General features: G+C 42.3%; 7 protein-coding genes across 11 annotated transcripts; 2 read left to right on the top strand and 5 right to left on the bottom strand.

Annotated features, from left to right (window-relative positions):
* Window positions 1-49: 49 nt before the first annotated feature.
* RB195_001645 (uncharacterized protein) lies at window positions 50-27,878 on the top strand (the record flags this gene model as incomplete). 5 transcript variants are annotated; one of them, XM_064198538.1, is made up of 58 exons in its annotated part: window positions 50-170; window positions 288-452; window positions 922-1,040; window positions 1,170-1,340; window positions 1,398-1,481; window positions 1,542-1,623; window positions 1,691-1,824; window positions 1,889-1,987; window positions 2,043-2,176; window positions 2,277-2,409; window positions 2,532-2,645; window positions 2,878-2,971; window positions 3,041-3,225; window positions 3,411-3,537; window positions 3,649-3,731; window positions 3,837-3,992; window positions 4,077-4,202; window positions 4,264-4,413; window positions 4,637-4,734; window positions 4,935-5,042; window positions 5,113-5,296; window positions 5,358-5,462; window positions 5,538-5,669; window positions 5,728-5,850; window positions 5,916-6,020; window positions 6,078-6,187; window positions 6,382-6,523; window positions 6,576-6,668; window positions 6,721-6,842; window positions 6,904-7,035; window positions 7,093-7,217; window positions 7,335-7,492; window positions 7,546-7,671; window positions 7,781-7,914; window positions 8,072-8,213; window positions 8,286-8,369; window positions 8,460-8,540; window positions 8,802-8,903; window positions 8,966-9,124; window positions 9,174-9,281; window positions 9,340-9,453; window positions 9,528-9,642; window positions 14,245-14,321; window positions 14,392-14,487; window positions 14,556-14,661; window positions 14,714-14,850; window positions 14,901-14,992; window positions 15,045-15,114; window positions 15,875-15,990; window positions 16,526-16,664; window positions 16,735-16,865; window positions 17,060-17,139; window positions 17,219-17,385; window positions 17,444-17,524; window positions 18,469-18,598; window positions 18,743-18,857; window positions 19,051-19,166; window positions 19,233-19,393. In XM_064198538.1, the coding sequence occupies 58 exons, from the start codon at window positions 50-52 to the stop codon at window positions 19,391-19,393; spliced, it is 6,993 nt and encodes a 2,330-aa protein (XP_064054422.1). The 5 variants fall into 5 exon arrangements, with proteins under 5 accessions (XP_064054422.1, XP_064054425.1, XP_064054423.1 ...); XM_064198537.1 differs by lacking the exons at window positions 2,532-2,645; window positions 14,245-14,321; window positions 14,392-14,487; ... (12 more) ...; window positions 19,051-19,166; window positions 19,233-19,393 and adding an exon at window positions 10,879-11,405; XM_064198536.1 differs by lacking the exons at window positions 50-170; window positions 288-452; window positions 922-1,040; ... (41 more) ...; window positions 19,051-19,166; window positions 19,233-19,393 and adding an exon at window positions 13,531-13,672 and having other exon boundaries at window positions 17,444-17,536.
* On the top strand, window positions 12,395-12,877 carry RB195_001651 (uncharacterized protein; the record flags this gene model as incomplete). Its single annotated transcript, XM_064198544.1, has 1 exon — window positions 12,395-12,877. The coding sequence occupies one exon, from the start codon at window positions 12,395-12,397 to the stop codon at window positions 12,875-12,877; it is 483 nt and encodes a 160-aa protein (XP_064054424.1).
* On the bottom strand, window positions 19,868-21,097 carry RB195_001650 (uncharacterized protein; the record flags this gene model as incomplete). The annotated part of the gene is made up of 3 exons (XM_064198543.1): window positions 19,868-20,316; window positions 20,374-20,686; window positions 20,813-21,097. 3 exons carry the CDS (start codon window positions 21,095-21,097, stop codon window positions 19,868-19,870), a joined length of 1,047 nt encoding a protein of 348 aa, XP_064054421.1.
* RB195_001649 (uncharacterized protein) lies at window positions 21,763-22,146 on the bottom strand (the record flags this gene model as incomplete). Its single annotated transcript, XM_064198542.1, has 1 exon — window positions 21,763-22,146. One exon carries the CDS (start codon window positions 22,144-22,146, stop codon window positions 21,763-21,765), a length of 384 nt encoding a protein of 127 aa, XP_064054420.1.
* RB195_001648 (uncharacterized protein) lies at window positions 22,136-22,378 on the bottom strand (the record flags this gene model as incomplete). The annotated part of the gene is made up of 1 exon (XM_064198541.1): window positions 22,136-22,378. The coding sequence occupies one exon, from the start codon at window positions 22,376-22,378 to the stop codon at window positions 22,136-22,138; it is 243 nt and encodes an 80-aa protein (XP_064054419.1).
* On the bottom strand, window positions 22,393-22,602 carry RB195_001647 (uncharacterized protein; the record flags this gene model as incomplete). The annotated part of the gene is made up of 1 exon (XM_064198540.1): window positions 22,393-22,602. One exon carries the CDS (start codon window positions 22,600-22,602, stop codon window positions 22,393-22,395), a length of 210 nt encoding a protein of 69 aa, XP_064054418.1.
* Window positions 23,220-23,480, bottom strand: RB195_001646 (uncharacterized protein; the record flags this gene model as incomplete). The annotated part of the gene is made up of 1 exon (XM_064198539.1): window positions 23,220-23,480. One exon carries the CDS (start codon window positions 23,478-23,480, stop codon window positions 23,220-23,222), a length of 261 nt encoding a protein of 86 aa, XP_064054417.1.
* Window positions 27,879-27,962: the final 84 nt, after the last annotated feature.

Raw genomic sequence — 27,962 nt, 5'->3', positions numbered from 1 at the left:
TCTTTCTTATTCGCCTATTAATTTGTTGGATTATTTTTTTTTTTTGCAGATGAGGTATTCTGTCGTCGAAACAGATTTCGGGGATGATGAGACGAAGAATTTCGGTAGGCGCAATGAATTCGCCAGTCTTGCGAGCCTCTATGAAATAAAAACATTGGCTACTGTGTCAGGTTAGAAAATGACCTCTTTTGTTCTCTGTGTTTGGAATGTCGTCACAGACGCACTTTTTCTGCTTTAGTATAGCGATTCTTCCTGCGTGGTTTTGTTTTTCCCATTTTTCATCTCAGGCGATATTGAAAATACGGAGAACGAAGAACCCGGACCCGAAACTGCTTCACCTATTGTGATCTCGAAAAGCAATGAAAAATGGTTGGCAATCGCTGTAGGAGATGACGTTTCCATTTTCTCGAGCGATTTTGACCTTGAATATCTATTCACTCAACCTTTCAAAAGTGGGTGTTTTGCATTCCATTCTTCTTTGCATATCTTTTAAAGGTGACCTCAGTCTTTTTTGTTGTTTAACTCTGAGATATTCCCATGTGCTTCTGCTCTCATTCATTTAAATGCAGCATACCACGATTTTGAGGTGGTGCGGATTTCAGGTGGAGTATTTGTACACGGGATAGTAGATTATGGAGAGGGGTGTGATTCCGTCCATTTCTTCCTAATTGCCGTAAAAAAACGGCTCGGAAGATGCGCGCGTGCACAAGGCTGACGCGCTCCAATCGAAGTCCTTGTGGAAAATAGTGCGCCGGAACGCTCGAAGCCGTATATTCCGTGTCGTTTTCTACAGCAATTAGGAACAAATGGACGGAATCACGCTTCTCTCAATAATCTACGATCCCGTATACGAATACTCCACCGAAAATCCGTACCACTTCAGATTCGTGGGGTGATGCCTTTAAGGCGATCGTTATTCAGGTGGTACTAATATTCGCGGTATTGAATGGTTAGCAGACAGCCATATTCTCGCGGTTGTTTCCTCTTCTATGGAAATCACGTTTTTGTCAGCTCAACTAAGAACTCTCATTGGTACTTTGGTTAGTGACTGATGTTACAGGAAGTAATATACCTATGTATTTCTCCATTTACTATATTAACTCATAGTTAACTACTAAGACGGGACGTGATTTGCAACGTCAACAGGATTCCAGCTACAATTTATTTAGGGTCTACCCACTTCAAGTCCTTGTGACGCAGCTCTTTTATCTTCTGATGTCGTTGACGACAAATGCTACCTTTCTGTAGTTCGCGAAAACGGTGAAACTTTCACTCTTTTTATCAGTAACTGGGCACAACTAATTAGCGCTACTAAGGAAACGTTGTTGGAACATTGCGCGGTGAGTGTTTTTACAAATTCGACGTTACACTCTTTTTTTCAAGTAACACTCGTTTAGTCTCTCACCAATGCGGCAACTTCCATAGCGTGCAGTAAATATCCACCGAAGAATATCGTAAGCGTTGGAGATTATGTAATTCTGGTGAGTATTCTCCACATAGCAGCAAAACCTTGCTAAATTCTTAGTTTGTGCTCGTTATAGGCTGCCCAGGAAAGGTGTCCTCTTCAAATATGTGTGGCGTCAAGTGTAAACTTTAATTCTTTGGGTGAAAATGATGATACTGGTAAATAGCGAGTTTATTACGAGTTTTTGTTTCATTACATATCCTCCAAAATTGCACATTGTTTCAGCGGAAACTTACGTAAGAGTTCGTCGCTGCTCCAATGGCCGCTTCCTCGTAAGCCTAACTATGGGAGGACTTTTTGTTTTTACTGACCTATGGACTTTCGCTAAAGTCCTTGAAAAAAACATTCGAACGAACGCAGTATGTACTTCGTCATAGATTTTTAATTAATGTTGACAGTTTATTATGCTATTAGAAAGTTCAGAACGAATTATTTCACGACTTTATGTTCGTCGAAAAGCCAGGAATCGGTCCAAAGGTTGGGACAATTGCGACTATTGTTCAGTGTGGAGGTCACGTTGAGGTACGCCATGCTTCATGCTTGCATTAGCGTTCGTGTCTACCTTTGATACCTTCAGATGCAAGTTCGCTCTATGAAGACTCTAGAGGTCACGTATCGTGTTGCAGTTACTCAAGAAACGACACTGGTACCAGTATCAGAGACTGCCGATCGTGTCATTTTAATGGTGGAACCCTTTACAGGCAAAAACTTGTAAGCATAGATTTTTATCTCCAGCTGCTCATTGTGCAGACGCTGCTCTTTAGCTGGATATTTGTTGTAACTCGTCCGCTTCCACTTGCTATTCTTCCAGAGCGGAAGGGGATGCTGTGAAAGTACGCGAAATAGTTGAATCTCAACCTGAGATGAAGTTACAAAGGTTGATTAGTAGAAATCAACTGGATCAAGCGGAGCAATTCGCAAATCAATTTGGTTTAAATGTTCAGGTGAAGTTTCAAGAAGCGTTTGTTGGAATCTGATTTAATAGCTGCTGTGATAAAATTTTCCAACCAGCAGCTGTAAGTACACTTCTTCACATTGCCGTCATTAATCAAGGTACAAGTTTAAGAAGGTTCATGTTGCACGAATGAATTATCTGTTTTCACAAGCAACAGTTAATGACTCAGACGAGGATTTCACGAAGTTGATGAAGTCGTTTGAAGCCGTGAAAGACCATAATTTGGTGCGATTTTTTTTTCGTTGTTCCGTTTTTATGTTTCTAACTGTTACTCGTTTAGCTAAGTATAAAGTACATTTTATCGAATTAGCGGGTTGGTAGCGCATGAGATGTTACTATTAAAATTATGTAGTATCAGAATACAAGAATGTATCGGACTTTGAAATAAAGGAACATTTGAGTTTTTAAATTGAATGACATGACCAACAATAATCCAATTTCACGCCTTCTTTTTGAGGTTGGCGAGACCTGTTTTAATGGAGCGATAACATTCGATAAATATGACAAAATAATCAGTCTGCTTGCTTACGCAAAGAAAAGAGCAATTACCGGTAAGGATTGACGCTTTTCGGTTCACAACATTCATCCAAATTGTTTGATATATAACCAAAAATCTCTAGATTCGGAAACAATTGATCGACTGGCTCAAGCATCGTTTATTTTCGCTACTTATCGCCTGACGATGGGTCCAGAAAATGCACACTATGATGCCGGATCTTTATGGCAGAACTTTGTGGCTGGAGTGCAAGGAGAAGGAGAATGGTGCGAGTTGTTCTTCGACATGCTTAGAGCTGGCTTGATAAAGGTTGGTGGAACTTTCGGGCTTTCCGGAATGTGCTATGCTTTGAGCGTTTTTTCAGAGCGTCTTTTTCTGTTTATTGATGTTGTGTTTAGTCCAAAACAGTAGGTTTTTGATTAATTAACTTAATTCATCGTTTAGTTACCCTTTTTCATCACTTTGTGACCTTTGCTTGACCCATGCTTTCTAAGGAAGCACGAATTCTGTGGAATCGGCATATCGTCTACATCGCACGATGTTTCAATGGTGTGGAGAATGAGGAGATTTCACATGCAAATATGAAGGATTTCTTTGAGATTTTACGAGGTGCCATACTAAGTAAGTTGGTGGTACCTTCAAGCGATGAACGAAAAGCTGTTTCTTCCTATGATTCTGTGAATACTCACTTCCCTTTTTCCTTCTACATTATTCTAAACTTTCTATTTTTAGAAAATTTGAGTGTATGGCGCGATGCAGTCGCTTTCCTGGAGTTTGACTTCGTTCCCATCTGTTTGCCGAAGATGTCCAAAGAGGTAAACAACTCGAATAATTCCAGATCCTAGGATGAAATACGGAGTTTTCTTTTGGAGAAACTTTTCATAACAAAAATTCATCTACTAAATACTTCTAATATTAAGATGTGCCCTTTACTTGTCGACTTCTTGATAGACCTAGCACGTGATCTGGAGAACCTGGACGCGGAAAACTTCCCACTGAATGCTCTTCACGTAACTTCAGCATTCGAGCGCGTCTTAGTGAAACAAGTAGATGAAACTATAACCGCTACGCGCCAGGTATGATGTAATCTATTCCCAATATCACATGTATCTCTGTAATTTGAACTATTTCATGCTGAATTGGCTTACGTTGGATGTCAGCTTCGGTCTGATGCGCTTGGGAAAGTATCTAGGTTGACAGAGCTTGATTCCTATGCAGAAAATCTGAAGGAGATATATAGACTCAAAACTGTGTACGATTGCCCGCTCAGCTATAACACTTTCGTGGTTCGTTCAGTACCTATCTCATTTCTTTGCTACACTATAGAGCTGAACCAGTTTTTTTTAGCTGCTGAATTGTGAGCAAATATGCCATCAAATTCTTCAACAGTCTGTGCAAAATCCAAATTTTATGAAGAAGAACGTTGAGAGATACGCGAGGCAATATATGGCAGAACACAATCTAGAGCCAGACGAAACGCTCTACCGTTATGTCGAGGTGGTACTGATTGCTCTTGAGTTAGCAAAAAAAAAAAAGAAAGATTGCAGTTGTATTAGACAACTCTTAAAAATCTTTCTCTGTATTTGTTTGTCGGTGTAGATGAAGCTTTTTTGTGACACATTACCTTACCGCTTTTTAGATTTCTTTTGGTTGCATCATGCTTTTTTACTTACAGTTTTTAGGATATCTTAATGATTCTATCCGTAGAAATGAGATTTAGGCAGAATCTTCACGTTCAAGAAATCTGATTGGCCGATCGAGTGCATGGCATGACCAGTGCCTATTAGTCAGCGAAACTATCGAAAATCTATCGATAAGGTGAAATCGGATTGCTTTGAAATGTCTCCTCTTGTTATTTCCTTCTCTCTCTGTGCTCTACGCGATCCAAAAGTTTATGTGTTGTTGCCGCTTTTCCTTTTATTTATTTATTTTTTCTCGTCCACTTATTCTATTGAGTAGTGGCCCTCTCTCTTCATATAATTGGTTCCGAGGCATTTTTTTACTAGTTTTTTGTTTAGATGTAAGGCTGTTTGCATCATCGCGAAAGGTGCTCACCCGCCATGGAGCAGACGCTTATCAGAAACTGTCCAGTTGGTGCTAAAGAATCCACAAGTTGATATGGACATGTACTGTTTGACTACTTACTTTATTCCACTGCTATTCGAATTATCTGCATATTACCTGCCTCTATTTTAGTAAGAAATCGTTGGAAGCGATCTGTCGTACTGCAGAAATGGGTAAAATTTTAATGTCATACTCAACTGCTCTCGGCATGCTGGATTCAGTCCTAGTTTCTGAGTATAATTTCATCAAGTTTGTTCGATTTATGTTCACACATGACAGATATAGCATTGCTCAACGTTTGGTGGATGCTGTTAAGGTAGTTTTATTCATAACCGTTTCAAATATTTCCTGTTGGACTGTGACTGCTTTCTTTTTAGATGGTAGAAACCTACTGTCAAGTATTTGAAAAACATTCTCCTTTTGTTTCACTCGTGCGGACTTACGTTTTATATGCTGAGTACTTACATGAGGCTGTAGTAGAAGTTTGTTTTTTCTTTTTTATTTGTTTTGTGAAAGTGTGGTTCAACGGTCCTTGAAAAATCGATTATTCGCTTCAGGAACTTACACTATTACAATTTTTGGAGGAAGTACGAGTTGAAAAGGGAGAGCACTTCCTTGGTGACGTGGCTTCGCTGTTGATTGACGATTGGGTGCGCGAAATTGATAGTGGCGTCCAAATTTGGACCGAGGTTGTATAATTTATATGTAGTGACTTTGGACAGATCTAACCAACGTTCTCCCTTATAGCCCTCTTTATCTCGTCGCATGGACCTTTTAATAACTGCAAAAAGTGTGATCCTAAGGTACATAGGTAACGATAAGCGTTATATAGAAATATATGAAAATCTGTGTTCGATTCAGAAACTGCAGGTTTGTTTCTTCATGTATTTTATTTTTCGATTTTTCTGTTTTCTTAGTTGGATTGTAAGTTGTAGGAGACATACAGCATGTATGTCATAACACCTCAGCTGGAAAACAGAGAATGGCGAGATGCTGCGCTGAGAAACTTCATTGTTAGAGAGGAGCGTTCTCTACTTGAAGTTCGTTATCGCCTCCTCTTCGTTTTTACCGTTGTGACGGTTGAACGGTATTTGTAGGTTATTGTCTTTTCGGGGATACTTAGAATGTCACGTGATGAAGCCAGTCGATTGTCTATCAAACTTGCTATCGATTCGGGTAATTCGATGGGTACCCTTACAATTGTTAGGTAGGTTTTTTTGGGTGAATTAAAATTTAGTAAAATTCTTAAGTACTGGCTCTCTCAAGTTTTTCATTTGCATTTCCATTCACAGCGAAGAAAATCATTTAGTCTGCTTTAGGTTTACCTCAGTAACGTATATTTTCATAGTCTTCTTGCAGAAATTTTAATTTCTTACGAAGGATAAAAATATGGCAATGCAGGGATGCACTTCGCTCCATTCCGGACGTGTCACCGGCTCTTGCAGAAGCATGTGTTCATGGGTGCGAGTTTGTGCTCTGGCGCTTGAAAGAAACCCTCGGAAACGGCTCGGATTCAGTCCCAGAACCGGAAATGATCGATCAGGTGCATCATTTTTTGGTTCGAATACGGTCTATTGTAGCAGTTTCTGTTTCAGTCAGTTGACTCTGTTTTCATTCTTTCGCGAGTGCTTCGCATTCTCGAACCAGCCACCGCCCATTCTTTGAGTTTGCAGGAGTCTGTTGCGATGGTACAATGGGATTTCATTCGCAGTAAGTGACGGCTGTTAAAATGTGTTTCAGATGCACGGATACACAAACATATTCATTCAATTGGTAAATCAATGTATGCTGGATGACTCCACGAGCGACTCATCCAGTGGAAAGGAGCATTCGAAGTACGAAGAAGTCGTCGGTGCTGAGAAGTGAGCTACAAAGCAAGTTGTGCTCTTACAGTTTAAAAAAAGAGTAAGGTTTCATCTTTAGCCGTATCTATGGTGTGCGTCGTCGCGTAGGCGTTTACCAGATGCGAAGTGAGGGACCGCTATTTTCACGTATGGAAGCGATTGGTAACGTAGCAGCTGTAGCTCAAAGTGCTGTCCGAAGTGATGTGCTGGAGTGAGTTGACATTTAAGTAATATACTCCTTCGATCATTATCCTGTAACGAATTTCAGTGGAGCTACGAGAGCAAAAATATTTGCGGAACAAGCTGTAAAATGGTGCGATCTGTTCAATTTCTTATCGCTTTCGAACCAGGACTTGCTCGAGTTTCAGGCCAGAATATATGCGGCAGCCCTACGTAAATTATTTACATTACTTTTCATATTTGTTCACTTTTGCATTGTTACTACTTACTTTTGTTTCTTATTGGTGGACGCTTGGAAAATGAGCGATCAGTTCTCCAAAATATTTACAGCCTGTTTCACAAACGGTAATGGCGAGGAGCTGGGACGAGATTGTGGACTTAAGGGCCCCGTCAAAAATGTCTGTCTTCGAGCCCTGCAAGCTCATCCTTGTGATCTTTGGACACCATGCACTCTTCTTTCGTCTCTGTCACCTCAAACTGTTGAAGAAGTAAGTGACCTGTTGGAAACCGACCTTTTTGTTTAGAATGAGTCGACATTAAGGTAGTGTTGGAATTGCGCAATGTTCTATCGAATAGGAAATCTCCTCAAACCATGATTAACTTTTTACGTACAGTTCAGTTTGCTATGATTCTCACTGGGAACAGTGCTCCGGCTAAAATGTTGACGGTAATTGTTAGTGTTATTATTTTATTTTCATTTATTTTTTGTTTTTTCTTATTTTCTTCGAGTTTATTCGAATATCTCAACTTTTTATCTGCGTTGTGTCATTCTTTAGGACACCTTCATCAAGACCCTGTGGGCTAAGAGGCTCGGCAAGGCTGGTCTCTCACCGATCTTGCCTCGCAAAACGATCGACACTGCGATAAGCGATTTTGCGAAGCATAAAATGGATCCGAGTATAGTTGTTGAGTTAGTGTTATTCTTCCTACACAAAATTAGCCGTGCTGAACGCTGATGCCGTATCATTTGCGTACTTTGTTATCAAGTATTATTAGCCTAACATCTCGTAACAATGCCATTGGTAAGATGGTAAGGCTTGATCTACGTGGAATTACTTCTACATCAGATACGTGGACGAATTTTGTGGTCTACACCAGCTGCAGAACCAGTTGCTCAACTATGCCATAGAGTTGGTTCAGTTAGCGTCCGCTTGTAAGGAATTGCCTGAAATCAATTCATTCCTTGAAGTTGCCCATCAAGCGTTAAAGGTATCTCAACAGATAGTGCTCATTGTAGATATTTTCAAAAGTTTAGAATTGACCGTAAGTTTTTTTTCCTAGGTGAACGAAGTACCGATCGTTGCGGATAAGGCATTCGAAGCCTTTCGTGATATTTTATACACTCTTTCTCCATATAACTATCAGGTATGTAAAATATTTAATTTACTGTTTTTTCTGGATTCCAGTTAGATCTTTACGCATAGAGTGTTTTACCGAATGTATAGTAGTATTTAGGTTCTTTTCTTCATTATTTGTCATTTAAAGTCAATTTCAAATGGCAAAGAGAACGTGGCCTTTGTTTATGGATGTTCCTCGGTTTGTTGAAAGAAATTTTGGTCAATTCACATGTTTTTTTTTTGAGTTTCTGCACAATTTGGACTTTTTTTTTGTTACATATCGATTTCGACATTTCGGAGTTTCACCTTTTCTTTGTTCTCATGCGGATATTTCCGTTTCTTATTGGATGCATTCGCTACTGTTAGATTAGATTAGTTGTTAGAAGCATTTCAGGGTGTTCTAGTCCGTTCTTCTGTCTTATTCACTGGATTTGTGTTAATGTGAGCCTTGGATTTGCAGATACTTGACTTCCTTATGGAGACTGAGCGCAAGAATCCTGTCAGCAAAACAGAACTTGTTTGGTACACCGGTCGTGAGAAGCAACTAGTCAACGACAGGAGGGTGTGTGGGTTTAGAAACTTAATGTTTGTCGACTTGCCACAACTTTTAGAGTTTGCTTTCAGGATCAGAATATTGAGAATTTTGGTGCCTACTGCAGGTGTTTCTTTGAGCAAGGAATGCGGCAGTGTTCAAGCAACAACACCACAACGTCGTTCAACGAAGGAAATGAAGAAGGAAATCTTTATGAACGTGATGTGCTTGTTATTGCCATGCCACCAGAGGTGAGAGCACCGACAGTAATTTTTGGAAATATCGTACTTACTTTCTTAGGCTAAACAACGTTTGCCATTCCATCCATTCCTTTACTTGGCTGCTGGCGATATGGAGAAGTTCTTGTTACCAATTGTTGAGAAAGAACTTGACATTTACAACGTCCTTGTAGGTTTTGCATTTCTAATTTTGATCTTAGTGAAAATATTTGGCGTCGTTTTCGTAGCGTTGGCAAGCTGTACTGCGGAGTGTGGCCTGGTTAAAGACATCACCTCACTTCTCTCGATCACGCTTGCTATCAGTTGCAGTTGGCAGAATCAGTGCAGATGTGATTTCTAAGGTTAGTGTTTGTATACAGCGAGCTAGCTCTACGCGAGCTTTTTTTTTAAGATTTCTTTTCTGTTCATTGTTCAGGGCCAAGATCTTTCTTCTGTTGAGGAGAGTAATATTCGAAATCTTCTCATGCAGACGACATCACGTAATGCTGTTGTTAGCTGCGTTGCAATGTGCTTCAAAAAGTTACCATTGTGTAGGTTTCCTATGTTATCATCTTCCAGTCTCTACGTCCGGCTATAGCGCGACTTCAGACTTTCTGTGATGTTCGCTTCGCTCGCCTTCAGTGATCAATGAAAATTTATAGTAGTGGCATTTTCTACGAAATTAGATGTGTTTTTCTAAAAGTGGTTTTGCTCATAGATTTAGGCGAAAGATATAATAGTTTTCTTTCTAAACGCGTCAGTTCTACATTTGGAGAACATTCAAACTTCAGCTTCAAACACTTCTTCGATACTAGTATGATATAGACATATTTTGAAAGCATTACTCGAAGCATGGGTTTTCCTCCTCACAACAGTTATCTTAGAATAATGTTTTAACGTAAAACGACGTGAACGACATTATCGTTCTGATAAAGATAACGTTAAACGTAAGATCATGTGAACTGTTGGCTTCTACTTGAGCAGCGCGATACTTCTGCACCACGGCACACGAATTCCACGCCGTTGGACCTCTGTCACACCATCTTACCACTTTACTATGCCGGGGCCGCGTAAATCGCAGAAAAATGAGCTTTTTTGTAAAATCACATGAAATGCTTTCATTTTTAGAGGTTCAGAACTGAGAAAAATTGCACCTGAGGCATATAGAAGACATTGGAACAATTCATAGGACAAAGATTGGACTAAAATGTAATTGGGGGAGGGGAGGGAGGCACTCAGTGGCGCCCTTATTTTTCAAAGTAAATAATCAAATCAGTTGGGACTTCAGGTTTGTGCATTAGTCTTAGAGGATCTGTGATATGTAAACTATAGTTATTAAGAGAAAAAGTAAGTTGGAGTGTTGGGAAATAAAGGCGGCGCTGAGTGCTACTCCTCCTCCCTACCTAATTTTTTAAAGACTGTTCTCCGTTGTGGTGTGCCGGCAGAAGGCAAACCCAATTGCTAGCATTTAACGCAAAAAAAACCCAGAAAATTCTGTTGAGCTAGAAAGTCGAGGAACAAGCCTCCTTGTAGATTATGAAAGAAAACAACTTTTAAGCTATTAATGTTTCTGGGGGGCCGCGTATACGAGTCTGATTGCTGCCTGCACGTGGTGGCCCTGCTTTAACTAAACGCAATCAGAGGTTCGAGTGTCGAGCGTACGCATTGGGAACGTACGCTATATAACTCGCACTGTTATATGGCGAAAGATTGCCACACATTGCAAAAAGGTGCTGTCGTCCAGCACATCGCCAAAGCCCATAGCCTGAAATGTTAACTCCCTGAAGTGAGCATAGAATCTTTGGCAATAACCATTTGTTTCGCCACGCTGAACTGCCGAACACCATCGAGCGAACTTCAACAAGCCGCCATGTCTAGACTTCTGCGATATCTCTGTGTGCCTTTTGCTGCACTTCAGGAAACACGCATGAGAGATCGGCCCGTCATCAGCATCGAAAGTTACACCATATACTGCGGCGATGCTGATGAGAGCAAAGTAGGTGGCTGCGCGATAACTGTGAGGAACGATTTCAACAACCTGGTGGAGGAATTTGGCTCATTGTCGTCTAGATGCGCCATGGTACGACTGCGGGATCGCAGAGGACGTAAACTCTGGATCGTAAATGAACACATTCATGCGGGAACCGTTGAGGACAACAGTAAGGACGTCCTTTATGATGAACTCAATGCGTTGACGTCTAAAACACCAAACCAGCAGATGGTCATTGTCGGAATCGAGGCAAATGCAAAGATGGGACTCGAACAGCAATCTGATATGCCAGGAAAATGGTATTATGCAGCTTTTAACGCCTGAAGAGCAGCGCAAGCGGAAGATGAGAACTCTTAAACTTCAGCTCGACTACGTTCTGGAGAGGAACATTTCTCAGTCAGATATCCGAAAATCTAGAGCTGTTTGGGACGTTGCGTTCGACTCCGATCACCGTCCAGTTCTTCTCAGCTTCAAGATACGGCTCCACAAGAGAAACCGAGGAGTTCCTCTTCAATCGAGAATCGACATGGCAGGTCTGAACGACGAAGAATGCAGAACGAAATTTCACCATTGTGTGTCTATTCATGTTGGAGTACGGACCAGGAAGAAGCTTAGGGGTGCAGGTTCACAAAATGCCTCCAGGGTGCTGCAAGGAAAACGATCTCGCTTCTATTGCCGCAGAAGAAGCTTGCCTTTTCATCTGCAGAAACAAAAACCACGTGCAATTCTGTATGTGTCGGGCGCAGCACTGGTGACTTCAACCAGCTAAAGCGTCTTAGAAGGAATTTGCGTCGTCAACTGCAACAAGACTGCGATAACGAGTGGACGTCAAGAGCGATGCGTTTTGAAAAGGCGCGGGAGGACAAAAACCCACGAAAATCCTATGCTTTACTTAAACAGTATAGCGGCAAAATGAAAATATGTTCTCCTGTCCTTAACACTGCCAATGGAGTAGCTGTCGGTGAAGCAACCCTTTCAATTTGAAAGAATCACTTCAAAACCTTGCTGACCCGGCAAGCGCCATCAGTCCGAGCACGTTGATCGACCGACATACTTGGTTAACGAGGAACCACCGACTGAGTCGGAGGCTCTGGTCTGTGTCAATAAGAAGAAAAATGGAAAATCTGGTGGAGACGACGGGATTAGCGCAGAAATGCTGAAATATTTTCCTCCGTCTGGGATTCGTGAGATGACAAAGATCATCCGTTCAATATGGATAAACGAAAGGATAGCTGATTCGTGGAGACACGCTCCACTAGACGTTATTCTTCACGGACCCTAGGAATTATCGAGGAATCTTTTTGCTGCGTGTTATGTTCAAGGTATTGGAGCGCATTATCTTGGACCGACTCATTAAACATCGCGAAGAAACAATACGCGATGAGCAAGCTGGCTTCCGTTCTGGTCGATCTACGATTGACCAGGTGTTCATCGTCAGGAGATTGATCGAAATCTGGCAGCGGTATTCGGCGCCAATGCAATCAGCGTTTTTGGACTTTGGAGCCGCGTTCGACTCTCCTCACCGAGGCCGTCTTCTCAACGCGCTCCGCGCAGATGGAATACCAGGAAAGTTCGTTCGCTTGCTTGATGACATGAATCAACGAACAACTGCTGCAATTCGAACACCACCCGGATGTACAACACCGTTTGAGGTGGTAACTGGAGCAAGACAAAGGGCAGTGGCAGGACCCTTCCTGTTCAATTTTGCAATCGACGACATTATGCGAAGAACAGTCGACCAGTGTCCTGCCGACATTGTCTTAGCACCATCAGGGTGCCCTCGAGTACGCCGATGATGTCGTTATATTCGCGGAAAGCAGTACGAAACTTCAACATGTTCTCAACCTTGTATCGAAGCTGGCTGCAGCCTATAGACGTCTACGCCCTGATGAATGCAAGTAGATGTGGATCTCCTCGAGACCTCGAACGGGAATCATGGTGGACGGACAACCGATAAAACTCGTCGATGAGTTTTGTTACTTGAGCTGTACGCTGAAGAACAACGGCAGCTACGAGAAAGATATTATATCCACATTCAACTCCTTAACGAAATACCTGTGGTCGACCACCGTCACCAGCGAAGTTAAGCTGAGCTAAGAGTCTACCTGTCCGCAATTTGCCCCGTCATGATGTACGGATCGGAGACTTGGGCAGCACCATCTACGCTGATAGAGAGGCTTGATTGCATGGAAAGAAAGCTGCTTAGACGGCTACTTGGCTACTTTTGGCCTAGGGTATGCCACAATGAAGGCCTTTACGCAGCGATTGATGTGGTATACCGGCGGATGACACGTGAAAGATATCAACATCTTGAACCGCCATCGAAAAATGGCTAAATTAAATCGTCTCCGCTTCTTTGGTCATATATTAAGGAGACCGGCAAATCGCCTTGTTCAGCGAGTTCTGAGGAGTTTGTCGGGTCTGAGTTGGAAGAATCCGCCGAAAGCGGATGTTCTGGACTGAGGTGGTGAAAGAGGACCTGAGGAATTTCGGCGTGGATAGGCAGTTCAGGCGAGACGTAAGGTTTCGCAGAATATGGAATAGCGACGAATGGATTGATTCTCTGCAAGCTCTCGCAGAAGATCGAGAAGGTTGGGCGAACTGTGTTCAAGTACGGCACACCTCGGCGAAGATGCGGGTAATCGCGTCAGGCTGATGACATCAGCCCGCCAATTAAGTCAAGTAAGTCACTATGCAGGCGCACCGACAGGACACCGTGAGACCCGCCCCACTCCTGTTTATCGTTTTTCAGTACCCTCCCACTACTCATATACCGTGGGACCCAGGCCACCCCGTTTTATAGCTTTACGACGCCAGTGCACCAATTCGACGCCGTTGGACTCGTCTCTCTCCATTTCTGAATTTCGTTTCATATGCATTCATGCATACACACGTGACAAAATAATCCCGTTATTATATAGTATTATATGATCTATTATTGAATTGTAGATTGTAGCTTTTGAGAAGGAAATAACTCGCGATTCTGCGACTTGGCACGATTTATATTTGCTTTTCTGATCCAGTCTACTCTTTTCAAACAGTCCAGAAAATTGGAGCTCAGTTTTGTTTTAACTGAAACTAGGAACGAAATTAGAACCAGTGTTAAAAATGATTGTGAATACAGAACCCGTTTTGCATTCTCATGTGAATTGTTTGTTCAAAGGTGAAACAAAGATTCGACTCATGGAGATGGGTAGAGACGTAGCACAACACTGGCTGTCGACTCCCAACATTGAACCTGTACGTTTTCATTTGCAAAGTTTATGATTATTATAGCGCGAATAATAGGGCAATAAATAGTCGATTTAAGGCTATGGACACCGCCGAACGCTTGGCTATTGAGGACCAGGTAAACCGCTTGAACATGGCTATCGAAAAGTACAACACGGAATTGATTCTGAAAAAAGTAATCAAGTTTGGATTCGTTTTGCGGAGTTTCTTTGAAGTCCTAACTAAAACATAATTTTTTTCCAGTCAGGGTTGTACAATGAAAAAACTTGTGATCTTATTGAATCTCCTGCTGATTTGATTGGACATATTTACACGAACTGCATAGATTGGAAATCAGCTAAAGACCGCGGTATGAAGGGTGCTACCCTAGTCATAATAAAATTTTGAAAAATATTCTTCAGAAGAGAAAATAGCTGTGGTCGAACAGCTTGCCAGGGCCAACCATCTCAGAAATTTGTCGCAAATCCAGGAAGACCTAGTCATGGGTTGGTTGATAGCAGACAAAGTTGACGACGCCTATGCAGTAGATCCAAATGATGTGAGTTATTGGGGTTCAGTTGTGTCAACATATTACGATATTGTTTTTAGACTATGGGAAATGTTGGTCTTGATTTGGGTATGTGTGGCAGCGACGAGAATGAGGTGTTTCTACTACCATTCTTCGATGTAGCTGTAGATAAGTATGTTTTTTTCTTTGCGAGTAATTTGATTCATGAGAACTTGATTTCACAGGATTGTTCATGTCTTGAAGTTGATCAATATGGATAAGATCATGGTCGACTTAATCACCTACTTAAGAAGGGTCAGTCTTTTTTAACAGTATTGTGAGCCTATTGCTAATATTAGGTGTATTAAAAAATGCTGACTTTTTTCACTTTATTTCGACGATGAAATTAACATAGGGCTAGTCAGTAGATCAAATATGCGCCGTTTTGTTCGATAACTTTTGTCCATTTTAGTGACAGTTTTATAACTCCACAAGTGGAGAATTCCGCTCCCTTATTGGCATTTGACCACCTCATTTTCACATGCCTCTCTTTGAGACCAGATTTGTACCATCAAGAAATTTTTTCAAATGCTTGACAAGGTGATAGTAGCTAGGTGCCAGGTCTGGACTATATGGCGGGTGAGGTAGAAGCACCCATCCAATTTCTCGGAGCTTCTACCGTTCGTTAAAGACGTGCGGCCTGGCATTATCTTGATGGAACACAACACCTTCTTTATTTGCCAATTTTGGCCGGTTCTGGTCGATCACTTGCTTCAATCTGGTCGATTGTTGACAATGAAGATAGTAGAGGTCCGAGTGGAGTGGTTGGCCCGGGTTCATAGTAGATGATTCACTTCCAATCCCACCAAGCACACAATAAAACCTCGGCCGTTAATCCTGGCTTGGCGATCGTTTGTGCCGGGTCACCGCGATTGAACTCCGATCTTTTTCGGTTTGTTCGAGTAATGTCACGTTGAAATCGCAGTATAATTCGATCCGATGTGATGTATCGTCAGATATGCCTCACTAAGGACGCTCAGAATTTTTTACTTCACCTAACATAAACTTATTTCAGGATGCATCTACAGTTGCTGGAGGATTCAGAACTATTGTGAGAGCAGCTTGCGTCTTGTTACGTGCTTACACAAACACACAGTTAAAGAAGGCAAACTATGATCAAGTGAAAATTTGGTACGTAGCAGGATTTTTCTTTTTAAGCAGCCACTTTCTTTGGGAAGAATTTAGGCATTGCCGCAGACGTTTAGACTGTCGCTTTAGTTATTAGTGAATTCTTTACGGTGAAAGCAGAAAATAGAGATAAGGATGTTCTATGATAAGGAAGTTGTGATCTATGTACCGCCTGATCGTATCAGTAACTACGGCGCAGATCTCATACATGCATGCGTGCAGAAGTTGAAATCTCGAGGAAAGGTTAATGGCATAGCAGTAAGTTGGAAGAAAAAGCGTAGAGTGGTTTTCTCTCAAGCGAATAAGATCAGTAATAGTGCGCCTTTAGTGAGAAAAGATTCATAATTATGAACAAATGGAAAAGTGTTCACACCTTTTTTAACCTTTCTTGAGTATTTTTGTTTTCTGTTACATTGTTCATTATCACCAACAAAACGAATTTTGAAAAAGATTTGTCTTCATTTTTTTTCCACAAGGGGTTTTCTATGCACATGTCGTTTCTTCTGCACTTTTTGAAGCACAAACTTTCTTTTTCTAGCGTTGATTTGGATGCAGTCTTGTACGGTCGATTGCTGGATCTAGCTCATGTTGATATTCCTCTAGACACTTTCCGTAGACAGGAGAAATCTGTAGTTGTTCGTGGGCTTGTGACCCCAGGAGTACGATGGACACCTCAGGTTGGACTTTTTTTTTGGGATTTTTCATTACTCTGAATTATTGCGGTGTTATACTGGAGTAGTTCTACAGCTTGCCTTCTTGATTGCTTCGCTAATTGTGGATAATGAGATTGCTGACAAATCTGTGGTGGAGATGGTTTTAAACCGCCTACAAGCTGCTCAGAAACGAGAAATGTTCGTCACATTGTTGACGTTCTGTCGGTGGGTATTGATTTTAAAAATCTTACTAATATCCTCAAAATTTTTTTAGTTGCAAAGAAATGCAGTAGTTCAAAAACTTCAAAAAGTTACATAATTTGCCGTAATAAATAACTTGTTTGTTTCTGGATCGTCAGATCGGGGTGGGGTATTTGGTTCAAGTAAACGGCTAATGCTTCATGATATGGTTTATTCAGACAAGAGAAGAAACTTCATCGTACAAAAAATTTGGCCATGTTGTGGGCTCGAGCTGTCGATTGGTCTCTTGGTAACATAGGTGAGTAGGGCAGTCTTTAATTTTGCTTTCTTTATTGTCACTGATGAGCTAAGAGTCTTGCTCTCGTTTGTTGTCTTAGAAAATGTGACTGGAGAAATGCGAGACAAATTTGAGAATTGGTTCTATTTCGCTGTATCCTGTCCGGTAGAAGGAGGACGGGGATTTGATTCGATTAAGAGTGCCTTGCGGGCCCGGAACTACGTCGTGGCTGCTTATCTTATTGGTATTGTAGGGTCGTTTACGCAGGTAATGGATATCCTCTAGCTTTCCTCGAACAGCTTCTGCAGTTTTTTTTTTGTTGAAGAAGTGCTCGACACTTGACTACACAACTGTGAATCCGCAGCAGGAGTTAGTGTTCAACTGGACAAATACAGCGATTAATGATGTGACTGTGTAGATAAGAAAAAAACCAATTTGCTCTTCACCATTTGGGAGACATGGTGACAATTCACTGCATCATTTTTGGTTACACAGATGAAACTGTGAATTCCCCCAGTTTTCTTCTTATTGCTAACTTTCTCTTAATCCATTGATATTTGTCTATTTCACTTCTATCATTCTTAAGTAATAGTTTACCTGTTGACGTAAATCAATATTTCCCTCATATTTTTGTGTAGCTTTATTGTGATGTCATATTTCTATACCGGTAAAAACTGCTTAAATAAAGTTTTACTATCCGACGGTCCTTTTTTTTTTTAGAAATTCTTTTGACTTACGTCGGGTGGGAACTGGGAAGGGGCCGCTACTTCTTGGAACTTCTTTGCCAGTTCTTTGGTCATCTTGGACTACTGAAGTTGATTGAGTTATTTTTAACTGTGTAAAAAATATAGTAAAGTTCTATCCAAAAGGTAGTATTTAAACCGTTATCAAGGGAAAGCAATCATGTGGATAAGAAAACAGAAACAACTGCTTGAAAGAAAAAAAAAAATTATACTGAATGATGCACACATCCAAACAAGAATTTTTTATACCGCTAAAAATAATATAATTCCTTAGGAAATTATTAAACGAGGCAGCTAAGTGAAACGTCTCGCAGCGACCACCGTCTGCGTCCCAACACTGTATCACTGCATACAATATCCATTATTGAGCCATTTCTTGCAATTAAATATCCGCTGTCAACACTACCTCTAAAGAACAACACGTGATAAAGGATATGCAGTTCAGCACATTCAAGTCTGCCTCATTCTTTACACTCACGACAAATATTTCAATATGGTAACTTGTGGTTTTAGAGGTGTAGATCACAATCAATAAGAATAAATAGATTATTGTTTATTATTTGATTTGCACTCACTAAAAGCAGGTTAACCATTTTCTTGGCTTTAGGCTTTTCCTAAAACTTTCTCCATTTTTGCAACTCCATCATGTTATCTTACTACGGGACAGGAACGAGAGATTAAGCTATGGTCTCCTTATCTGACCAAAAATAAGAAGGTAGCTATACTAAGAGGAGAAGGTTTGGTCTTTGTTGATAGACAGCGTGATAACGTAAGCAGATTATGAACGCTACAAATGCTCTCTTCAAAAGCTGAATAATCCTGATTTTTCCTAGATCTTTGTTGTTGCTGAAACGAAAACATGTTTAGTCTCTTGTTTCCAGCTTTCGTTCATCCTTTTCCGGTATTGCATGGAGATATGGGTAAACTGACGATTATCACAACAATTGTGTTCTTCATATTCCTCCCATCATCTGCGTTGGATAATGGATTGGCTAGGTGCTGGTATTGGATTTTAAAATGTAAAAAAAAAATATGTAAAGATAAAGCATTCATACAAAAGACAGTAAAATGTACAGGTTTCACGTAATTTTCTTTTTGCGAGAGAGAGAGAAGGTTGTAGGCAAGTTTCTGCGAGAAAAAAAAAATTGGTTGCTAGCACGAGCAGTTCTGAAACTGAACTCACTTTCAGGACACCGCCAATGGGTTGGATGTCGTGGACGGTTTTTCGATGCCAACTGAACTGCACAACATATCCAGATGCATGTATCAATGAGCACCTATATCAAGAAATGGCAGACAGGCTCGGTGAGCTTCTCCTGAAATGCAGACGAATTTCATCAACGATATTCGCGCATACTCTATCCGGTTTAGTATCCGACGGTTATCGAGACGTAGGCTATGATCATATTCATGTTGACGACTGCTGGATGGCCCGTATTCGCGATTCGAATGGTCGACTTGTTGCTGATCCCCTCCGCTTTCCCTCCGGAATGAAAGCGCTCGCACAATATGTGAGTCTTGTGTGGCTGTAGGTGTAGGTCATTTAACTAGATTTCAACGTTAGAATATCGAAGGGTAGGACAAACCTTGAGACGAACTAATAGCATTTTACTCATAGTTGTAAGTGATTGAGTTTTGAAACTTTCAAATATTCGACCGTTCGAATATACAAGCAGTCAAATTCTTTCAAATATTCGTTTGACGCGGTGGTATTTGCATCCTAAGTGTAATGTTGGTTTCGAAATGTGCGAATAGTGCTACATATCAAATATTTCACTCCAAATGTATTTAAGATATACTGAGTAGGGCGGGTATGCGTAAGAAGTCGATTGTGACTGGCATGATCGATGGTTCGCGGCCGCCTTACTTCCAACCAAGCCTTTCATTACTCGCGATCGGTAAAATGCTACGTAACTTGTCTGGGAGGATAAAAACGCTGATATGGCACATCGGGTGGCCTCCGCAGGTTATTGTGGAACCCAACACGCGTTCTAAAATCTCAACGATTACGAAACGCAGTAAAACGCGTTGACGGATCCCAAATGGATTGATACACCAGAGACTTGTATAGTGTGTATAGTGTGTGTATGGTAGATCATCTTGATCACCTTGACTCCCGTTGATCTTCGAACTGGTCGAGCGGGCGCCAGTAGTTCTTCCATTTGTCCCAATCGCGTACCATAATCGCCCAGTGGTTCCTCCTTTCGCGCGGGACCGAAGAGCATCATAAGTTCCTTCGAAGGACTTCGTGAAGAAATCTGACCATCGGGTCGGCGGTCTTCGTGTAGTGCGCTCAATATCGCGGGGACCCAGCCGCTCTCGGCTCTGGTCCAACGATTGTCGTTAAAGCGCATCACGTGTCCGGCCCATCTTATTTTACTTTCCTTGGCAAACGTGGCGGCGTCTTTAATCTTCGATCGCTGACGTGGGAGAGAACTTCGAATCCCGTCCCTCACTTGAAACGGAATACTCCTAGCATCACTCTCTCAACTGCGCCTTCAATGACGCTCACCGCGTTTTCTTCCTGCTTGCGAAATGCCTAGGTTTCCGATAGCGTAGGTCAAAGCAGGAAGTACGGTGGTGTTGAAGAGGTAAGCACGGAGGCGGGTGCTCCTAGTCTTATTCACTACATCCTCGATGCTCTTATACGCTCCCCAAGCCGCTCTTCTCCTCCTGCCCAGCTCGGGGGTCAGGTCGTTCATCATGTTCAATTCCCGACCCAGATAAACGTAGCTGGTGCATTCGGATATGTTCGTTCCGTTGAGCGTGAATTGGGCATCCGAGACCCACCCGTTCCGCATGAACATCGTCTTTTGCAGATTCACCTGAAGACCAATGTATCCACATGTTTAGTCGAATTCGGTCAGCATTGGTTCCGCTTGGCTGATGGTAGGTGTTATCAGTACGATGTCATCAACAAAGCGCAAATGGTGTAGCTACCGACCATCAACCTTCACTCCCATGTCGTCCCATTCCAACTTTCGCATTGCGTTCTCGAGGGTGGCTGTGAATATTTTGGGTGAAATTGTATCACCCTGTCGGACCCCCCTCTTCACGTCAATGATGATGTTCTTGTGGAATGGCGGAATTCCGGTCGTGAAGTTATTGTACAACTCTCGAAGTACCTTTATGTACTGAGTAGGGACGCCTTGGTTGTCCAAGGCTTCCACGACCGCTTCCGTCTCAACTGAGTCAAAGGCCTTCTTCAAGTCGATGAAGGTGAGACAGAGTGGCATCTTGTACTCTCGTGATGCCTCGATTAGTTTCGAAACAGTGTGAATGTGTTCAATCGTGCTGAGTCTTTTTCGAAACCTTGCTTGCTCGCATGGCCGTCCTTCATCCAAGAGGTTTTCAATCCTATTGAGGGTTCACTCTTGTAAAGAGCTTGTAGAAGACGGACAGTTAGCAGATTGGGCGATAGTTGCCGATGTCATGTGGATCTCCTTTTTTATACAACAACACGGTCTACAACTTTTTTTTTTTACAACAACGCAGTTTTGCAGCTTTTCCACTGTTTAGAAACCTTGCATTCCGACAGGTAACGTGTAAAGAGCCTCGCCAGGGTGTTCTGGTCTTATTCTGTAGTGACCGGGTGACCATGTCGTATTTCGGATGGGAGAACCACTGGAATGACATGTCCGTCTTCCCTCAGATGGTGAGTAGGCAAGTGGACATGGTTGTCGAAGAGATCAGAGTACAAGTCGTAGATGATTTTCTCCATCCCCATTCTCGATGCAATGGTTGTTCCCTTCGGGTTCCGGAGAGCAGTCATCCTCGTCTTGCGACGGGCGAAGTCTCGACGGGCATAACGGATGCTTTTCCGCGCCTCTGCAGCTTCTGTGCTGCTCCACGCTGGCGTATCAGCTCAAGAGTTCCAAGAGACAGGCGTCTCTTGGTGGTTTTAAAACTCAGCCTTCTTCGCGCAGTCGTGAAGGTGTTCAACGAGCCGGTTATATTCCTCGTCGATGTTGTCCATTGCGGAATCTTCCCAAAAGCCAGCTGGCGTAGCTAAGAGATCCCAATTAAGGATAGTTCTGGGATCTCTCAACTTGGCGGCTTTCTCTTCTCTCCTTGTGAAGGAAAATCTTCCTCGGAGGAGGCGATGGTCCGATCTCGTATAGAACTTTGGCACAACAGCGAAGTCCGTCAGGCAGAACCTTTTATTGACGATGATGTGGTCTATTTCATTAATTACGGCACCCTCCACCGAGTGACTCCCACGTCCGGCGTACGCGGAAAAGGGCTTCTGGAATTGCGAGTTCTCATGGATGGTCTTAGTCGTCATGATGAACTCGGAGAGCCTCTCTCCCTGTTAATTTCATTGTAGACCGTGGGTCCCGATGTTCCTCAGGCGTTCTTCTTGGGCCAATTTTGGTGTTAGAATCACCAATTATGATTTTGTAGAAGGTATGTTCTTCTCTGTAGAACTTCTCCAGGTCCATATAGAAGGCTTCCACTTCTTCCTCTTCGTAGCTTGATGTTGGAGGATGAGCGACAAAGATATTCAAAACTGGCATCGGATCACATCTTCTCATCCGCAGACGTCCGATTTGGGTCGTAAGTTGTTCGAAAGAGTCGTTGCCATACTCGCGTTGACAAGGACACCAGCATCACCAACTCCTCTACTATCGCATGTTCCTAAGAACAGTTCTTCTCCAGCGCCATATGCTGCGTTTACTGGGTGGCGTCGTCTAGTCTCGGTCAGTCCCATCACGTCGTTCTTCACCGTTCTAGCTTGCATTATCAGGTCTCATGACCCCTGCAACCCCGTCCTTCCGCCAGGCTTTTCGCCAGAGACAAGAGGCTTTCTCATTGCTGTAACATGCAAAGAATTTTGAAACCCATGGGCAGGTTGCAGACCTCTAGTCTTATGAGTTTTGGGAGATTGTGTCGTCCTCCTGGAGTGAACGTGGAGCTAATTTGTCGGAGGCGACTTCAAACCGCTTCCCTAGCACCTAACAGTGACTTGAATGCAGGCTTTTGGCCAAACTAAAGTGCGCGATGCAGTGGTATTATGGGGCGATTCTAGCACAACAGGGAGTCCATTCCCTGAATCCACCTTTTCTTTTTTTCAGGGCAAACATATGGTCGCTTCAAGTCCGCGATTAGCCCTCCATCCGCCACCTGGGTACGCGCCACGTAGCTCCACCACTAATCGACTGTGATCCTTCCATTAAGGGAGATTCGTGGGGCGCACTCATATTGCAATCATAAATAAGGGCGAGGTCATTTATAATATAGAGGCATTTCTCTTTTCGATTCATCTTTGTTCATTAAGGATAAGGTTTAATCACCCAAGTTTGAGGTACCTTCGAGAGAAATCGAAACGCGAGAAATCCACTGAACCACCTACGTTTTCTACGTTTTATAAATGCTTTTAGTCGTCATGGTAAACTCGGAAAGCTTCTCTTCCTGTTCATTCCATTGAAGGCAGCGAGTTGTGATGTGAACTTCTTCAGGCGTTCTTGTAGGGCCAATTTTGGCGTTGAAATCGCCAATTATGACATTGTAGAAGGCTTCTCTGTAGAACTTCTCCTGGTCCATATAGAAATCTTCGACTTCTTCCTCTTCGTAGCTTGATGTTGGAGGATGAGCGACAAAGATATTCAAAACTGGCATCGGGCCACATCTTCTCATCCGCAGACGTCTTATTCGGGTCGTGAGTTGTTCGAGAGAGTCGTTGCCATACTCGTGTTGACGAGGACACCAGCATCACAACTCCTCTACCCTCTCGGTCAGTCCAACGACTTAATCTTCTTGGCTTGCATAATCAGATCTTCGATGGCCGCTTCCGATGCAAGCGTACGTGCGTTATAAGTACAGATCGTCATCCTAGTCCTTTTCCGTTTCGGTAGCCTATATGACTCCTGCAACCCCGTCCTTCCTGGCGCTACCGTAGCAGGCTTTCCTCTGGGATTAGGAGACTCTTTTCCATTACTGTGACATGCAAAAAATTTTAAAACCAATGGGCAGGTTGCAAGCCGCTAGTCCCATGAGTTTTCGGGAAAACTTCTGTTTTTCTGGAGTGCACATGTGGAGCTTATTTGTTGGAGGCAACTCCAAACCGCATCCCTTGCACCTCCCCGTCGCTTGATTGCAGGCTTTTGGCCGGACCGACGTGCAGGATACAAGGATGTCATGAGTCAGTCCTGGCTCAGCAGAAAGAGGGAGTCCATCTCCCGAATCCATCCGCGTTTCTGGGCAAACACAAGGTCGCTTTCGGTCCGCGATTAGCCCCCTATCCGCCACCCAGGGACGCGCACGTAGCCTTGCGACTAACCGGTTGTGATCCCTCTAATGAGGGAGATCCGTATTAGAAGCACCTCTATTCGAACATTCAAACAGTAGAGCTTTACCGAACGCGTGAACATCGATATTGGAACGTATGTTCATCCTATAACTATTCAAATACTCTCTCATGTGTAATAGCCGACTTTGAATATGATGATACAAATTGCTCTCGAATACTAAAATAGCCGAATGTTTGTGAAATTCGAAAATATTTATGCATTGCTCTTTAGATGCATGACAAAGGTCTTTACTTTGGTATCTATGAAGATTACGGATTGGAGACATGTGCTGGCTTTCCGGGAAGTTATGGACACATTCAAGTTGGACCAATGCGTTTAACGTCTTTATAGTCAATATTGCACTTCATTTTTTCCAATGTTTTGTGATATCATCTCTAAAAGAGTTTAGATGGATGCCGACAGTTTTGCTGAATGGGAATGTGATTATTTGAAACTAGACGGTTGTTTTATGTTACCAACTGATGGACATATAGGTGCAGTCTTTTCATTAGTAGCTCATTTTATAAATAGATAAATTTTGTCCCTCAACGCCCGAGTTGCGCGAGATGCGCGCTGCCTGCACTTAAACAACTTAATTGATTGATTGAAGAGACGTAGGCGGTATTAGGCGAAGGCGCCTATGACTACTTGTATGTACGTACGTTTCAACGATTTTCCCTAGTTTTCTAGGAAAATATTCCTAATATAGAGAAAAAGACCTACCTTACAAATAACGTATAAAGATAACCAACGCCACCGATACTGTGCTAGATGGCCAGGCGAGCATACGGTATCTCCCTCGGATTCCTCAGTAGAAGGCGCATCGCGCAGTCGTCCAGTTGATCATATTTGGCTCCGACGGTGGTCGCTAGGTGCGTCCTCGATTATTGTGTAGATTGTCTTGAAATGGAGCTTTTTTTCTTGATTTTGGAAAGAAGCCGAACATTGCCAACCGAAACAATGTGGTTGTGACAACTGCCTATTCGTAAGTTGTTTTTCGTCTATTCTAAGTAAAATGCGTAAAAATCTTCGAGTGATGCAATGATTTAGAGCAGTGGTTTGTTCAAAGATTTTAAGCAGTGGCTTATACAGCCTTATTTTAAGGCTACCCTGAAATGGAGCGAGCACTTAACGCTACAGGCAGACCTATAATGTACTCATGTGAATGGCCTGCATATCTGTACTATGATCAAAACGATGTAAGCCTTTTTTCAAAGGAAAAAAACACGAAATAGATCACCTTCAGTTCACGTTAATTCATTATTTTTTAAATACGGCTAGCCATGGAATTATAGGTGAACTATACGGAAATTAGTAAATCGTGCAATCTTTGGCGTAATTTCCATGATATTGCTGTTTCATGGCAATCATTGCTTGACATTATAAATTTCTTTGATAAGTGGCAAGATAAACTTATCCCAGCCGCTGGTCCTGGAGGATGGCATGATCCTGACATGGTATGGTTATTTTGGATTTTTGACATTGCATAAATTTACAACTATTGTGACAATTCAGCTGATTATCGGCATAAAACCAGGACTTACAGTAGAACAGGCGAAAGTTCAAATGTCTATTTGGTGAGATCTCACGAAAACACTAAAATTTAGTCCCAGGATTTTTTTTTGTAAATTCAGGTCAATTTGGTCTGCGCCGCTGATCATGTCGAACGACTTACGATCAATCGATTCCGAATTCAAGGATATCCTTCAGAACCGTGACGTCATTGCAATAGATCAGGATCCACTCGGAATAATGGGAAGACGTGTCTTAAACGTATGTTTTGCTGTAATAAAGTATAGGCGAAAATTAACAAAAGTAAAGAAAATGTTCCAGCTCTATTATTAATTTCAGTCCCAGGATAACGGTGTGTACGTGAAACCTGTCACGCCAACAAGAGGAGATGCGGCATCGTTCGCACTAGTAGTGCTTAATAGACACGCAGAAAAAACCTACGTGAGTTTGAGACAAAACGAGAACTGGCCTTTCTCGCTAAATCTGACAAAAGTTTGTATGCAATGCTCTCGATTTTCACATTTTCCTCTTGGTTCTCCTTAGTGATCGAATGTTAATATTTGTGAGAATGGAGATGAAAAACACGAGTTGGCGCCAGAGATCTATAAAATGGGAAGGGACGGATCTCGGCGTCGGATTGGTGAGTAGCGTCAGGGAGGTTATAAAGTGGGATAGGACAGGTTACGTGTCGTCGAGTGGGTGGCCCGCCCAGATGGCTATAAAATGGGGTGAGACGGGTCCCACGGTGTCGAGTTGGCCCGTCGGCAGCAGAAAGCGCTGAAAGGGATTCCACGACTGGTGTTGGTGCTACTGCGCCAGAAATAGGAATCACCGAGATTATTGTGTACCAGCACCTCTTTATAATTCCTAGCGGTTTTGTTTTAAAGTAAATGAGACCTTGTGGACCGTTTTAGGGTCATGATAACTGTATGCACCCTAACGTACGTCTCCATATATCTACTTGCCTTTGATAACCTCAATCATGTTTGCCGGATCCTTTCTTCAAAGACCGGATACATGCATGCAGGCGGCTGCATAAATAGTAACTAACAGTTTACGTGATTTGACCGCCCTTGTCAAGCTGTATAATAATGGGTTTGTTCCATCATGTGCGTGTGTGTGTAGTATGACTGTGTGTGATGTGTGGGTGTGCGTGTGATAAAGAAGTGAGACGGCTCTCATGGCGTCGAGGAGAGTAGTGCGAGAATCCCTCACAATAACTCGACGTAAATTTGTCAAGAAGTGAGCAAAACCATTCTATAGCAGTGAAAGCTGTTGTGTCGCATTTCGCCTCTATGTACTCCACCGCACGGTTGCCTCATCAGATTACTGGCGTCCCTTTTCAGAAAGTGGAAACACCTGCGTAAACGGCAGTTTGAATAATAGCCAGCAGTTTACATGATCTGTCTTGGAGCGTTATCCTTATCAGTACGATGATGTTGTTTACGTCATTTTATGTTAAAGCATCGTTGTATGATAAGTGCTGGGGAAAACAGTAGGAAACCCCATACTTGGAGTAATGCTTTCAAATAGTGTATGTATTATATAAGTATCGAGGCGGGTATAGGGCAGTCGGTAAGAGCCGCTAGAGCTGCACGCCCGAGGGCTTGAAACCACACTAGTGCCAACCAAGCCCTTCATCCATCCGTGGTAAATTGGTACCAGATTTGTCTGGGAGGATAAAAACACTGGTTTGGTTATTGGCTGGTCCCAAGTGGAATGATGCCCCAGTGACTTTATCCTTTTTAATTTTTGTGTTGGTATCGAAAGTGTTCGAAGCTGAAGTTTGAATGGTCTCGAAATGTAGAAATGACGCATTTAGAAACAAAACCATGAAATCTTCCGCCTAAATTGATAAGAGAAAGGAAGAAAGCGTTTAGAAAAAAAAACTATTTTAATTTAACGGAAGATGCCACTGCTATTTATTTTCATGGATCATTGAAGGGAAACGAAGCGAACTCCACAGAAAATCTGAAGTTCAGCTTTAGCCGGACTTCAGGCTGGTAATAATTACACTATTCAGATGTTAAAATGCATCAAATTATTACAGACTGTTCAATTCGCACTTTATCGAATTGGCTTGAATAATACACTCGGATATGAAGTGAAAGATCTGTGGTCAAAGCAGGATATGGGGGTCATGAAGCCGACAGACACTTTGAAGGTCAACGTTCCGCCTACTGGGGCGGCTATGTTTAAGGCTACAGTTATTTAAGGAGTGAAACTTTAGAAGGATAATTATAAGAGGTTTTTACGTCGTAATTTGATTAGTATGAGTTTTCTTCCGGACTTATTTGGG

This window comes from Necator americanus, chromosome IV (genome assembly GCF_031761385.1).
Source record: "Necator americanus strain Aroian chromosome IV, whole genome shotgun sequence".
NCBI classification, from domain to species: domain Eukaryota; kingdom Metazoa; phylum Nematoda; class Chromadorea; order Rhabditida; family Ancylostomatidae; genus Necator; species Necator americanus.
This window is presented reverse-complemented; position numbering and strand designations above follow the sequence as displayed.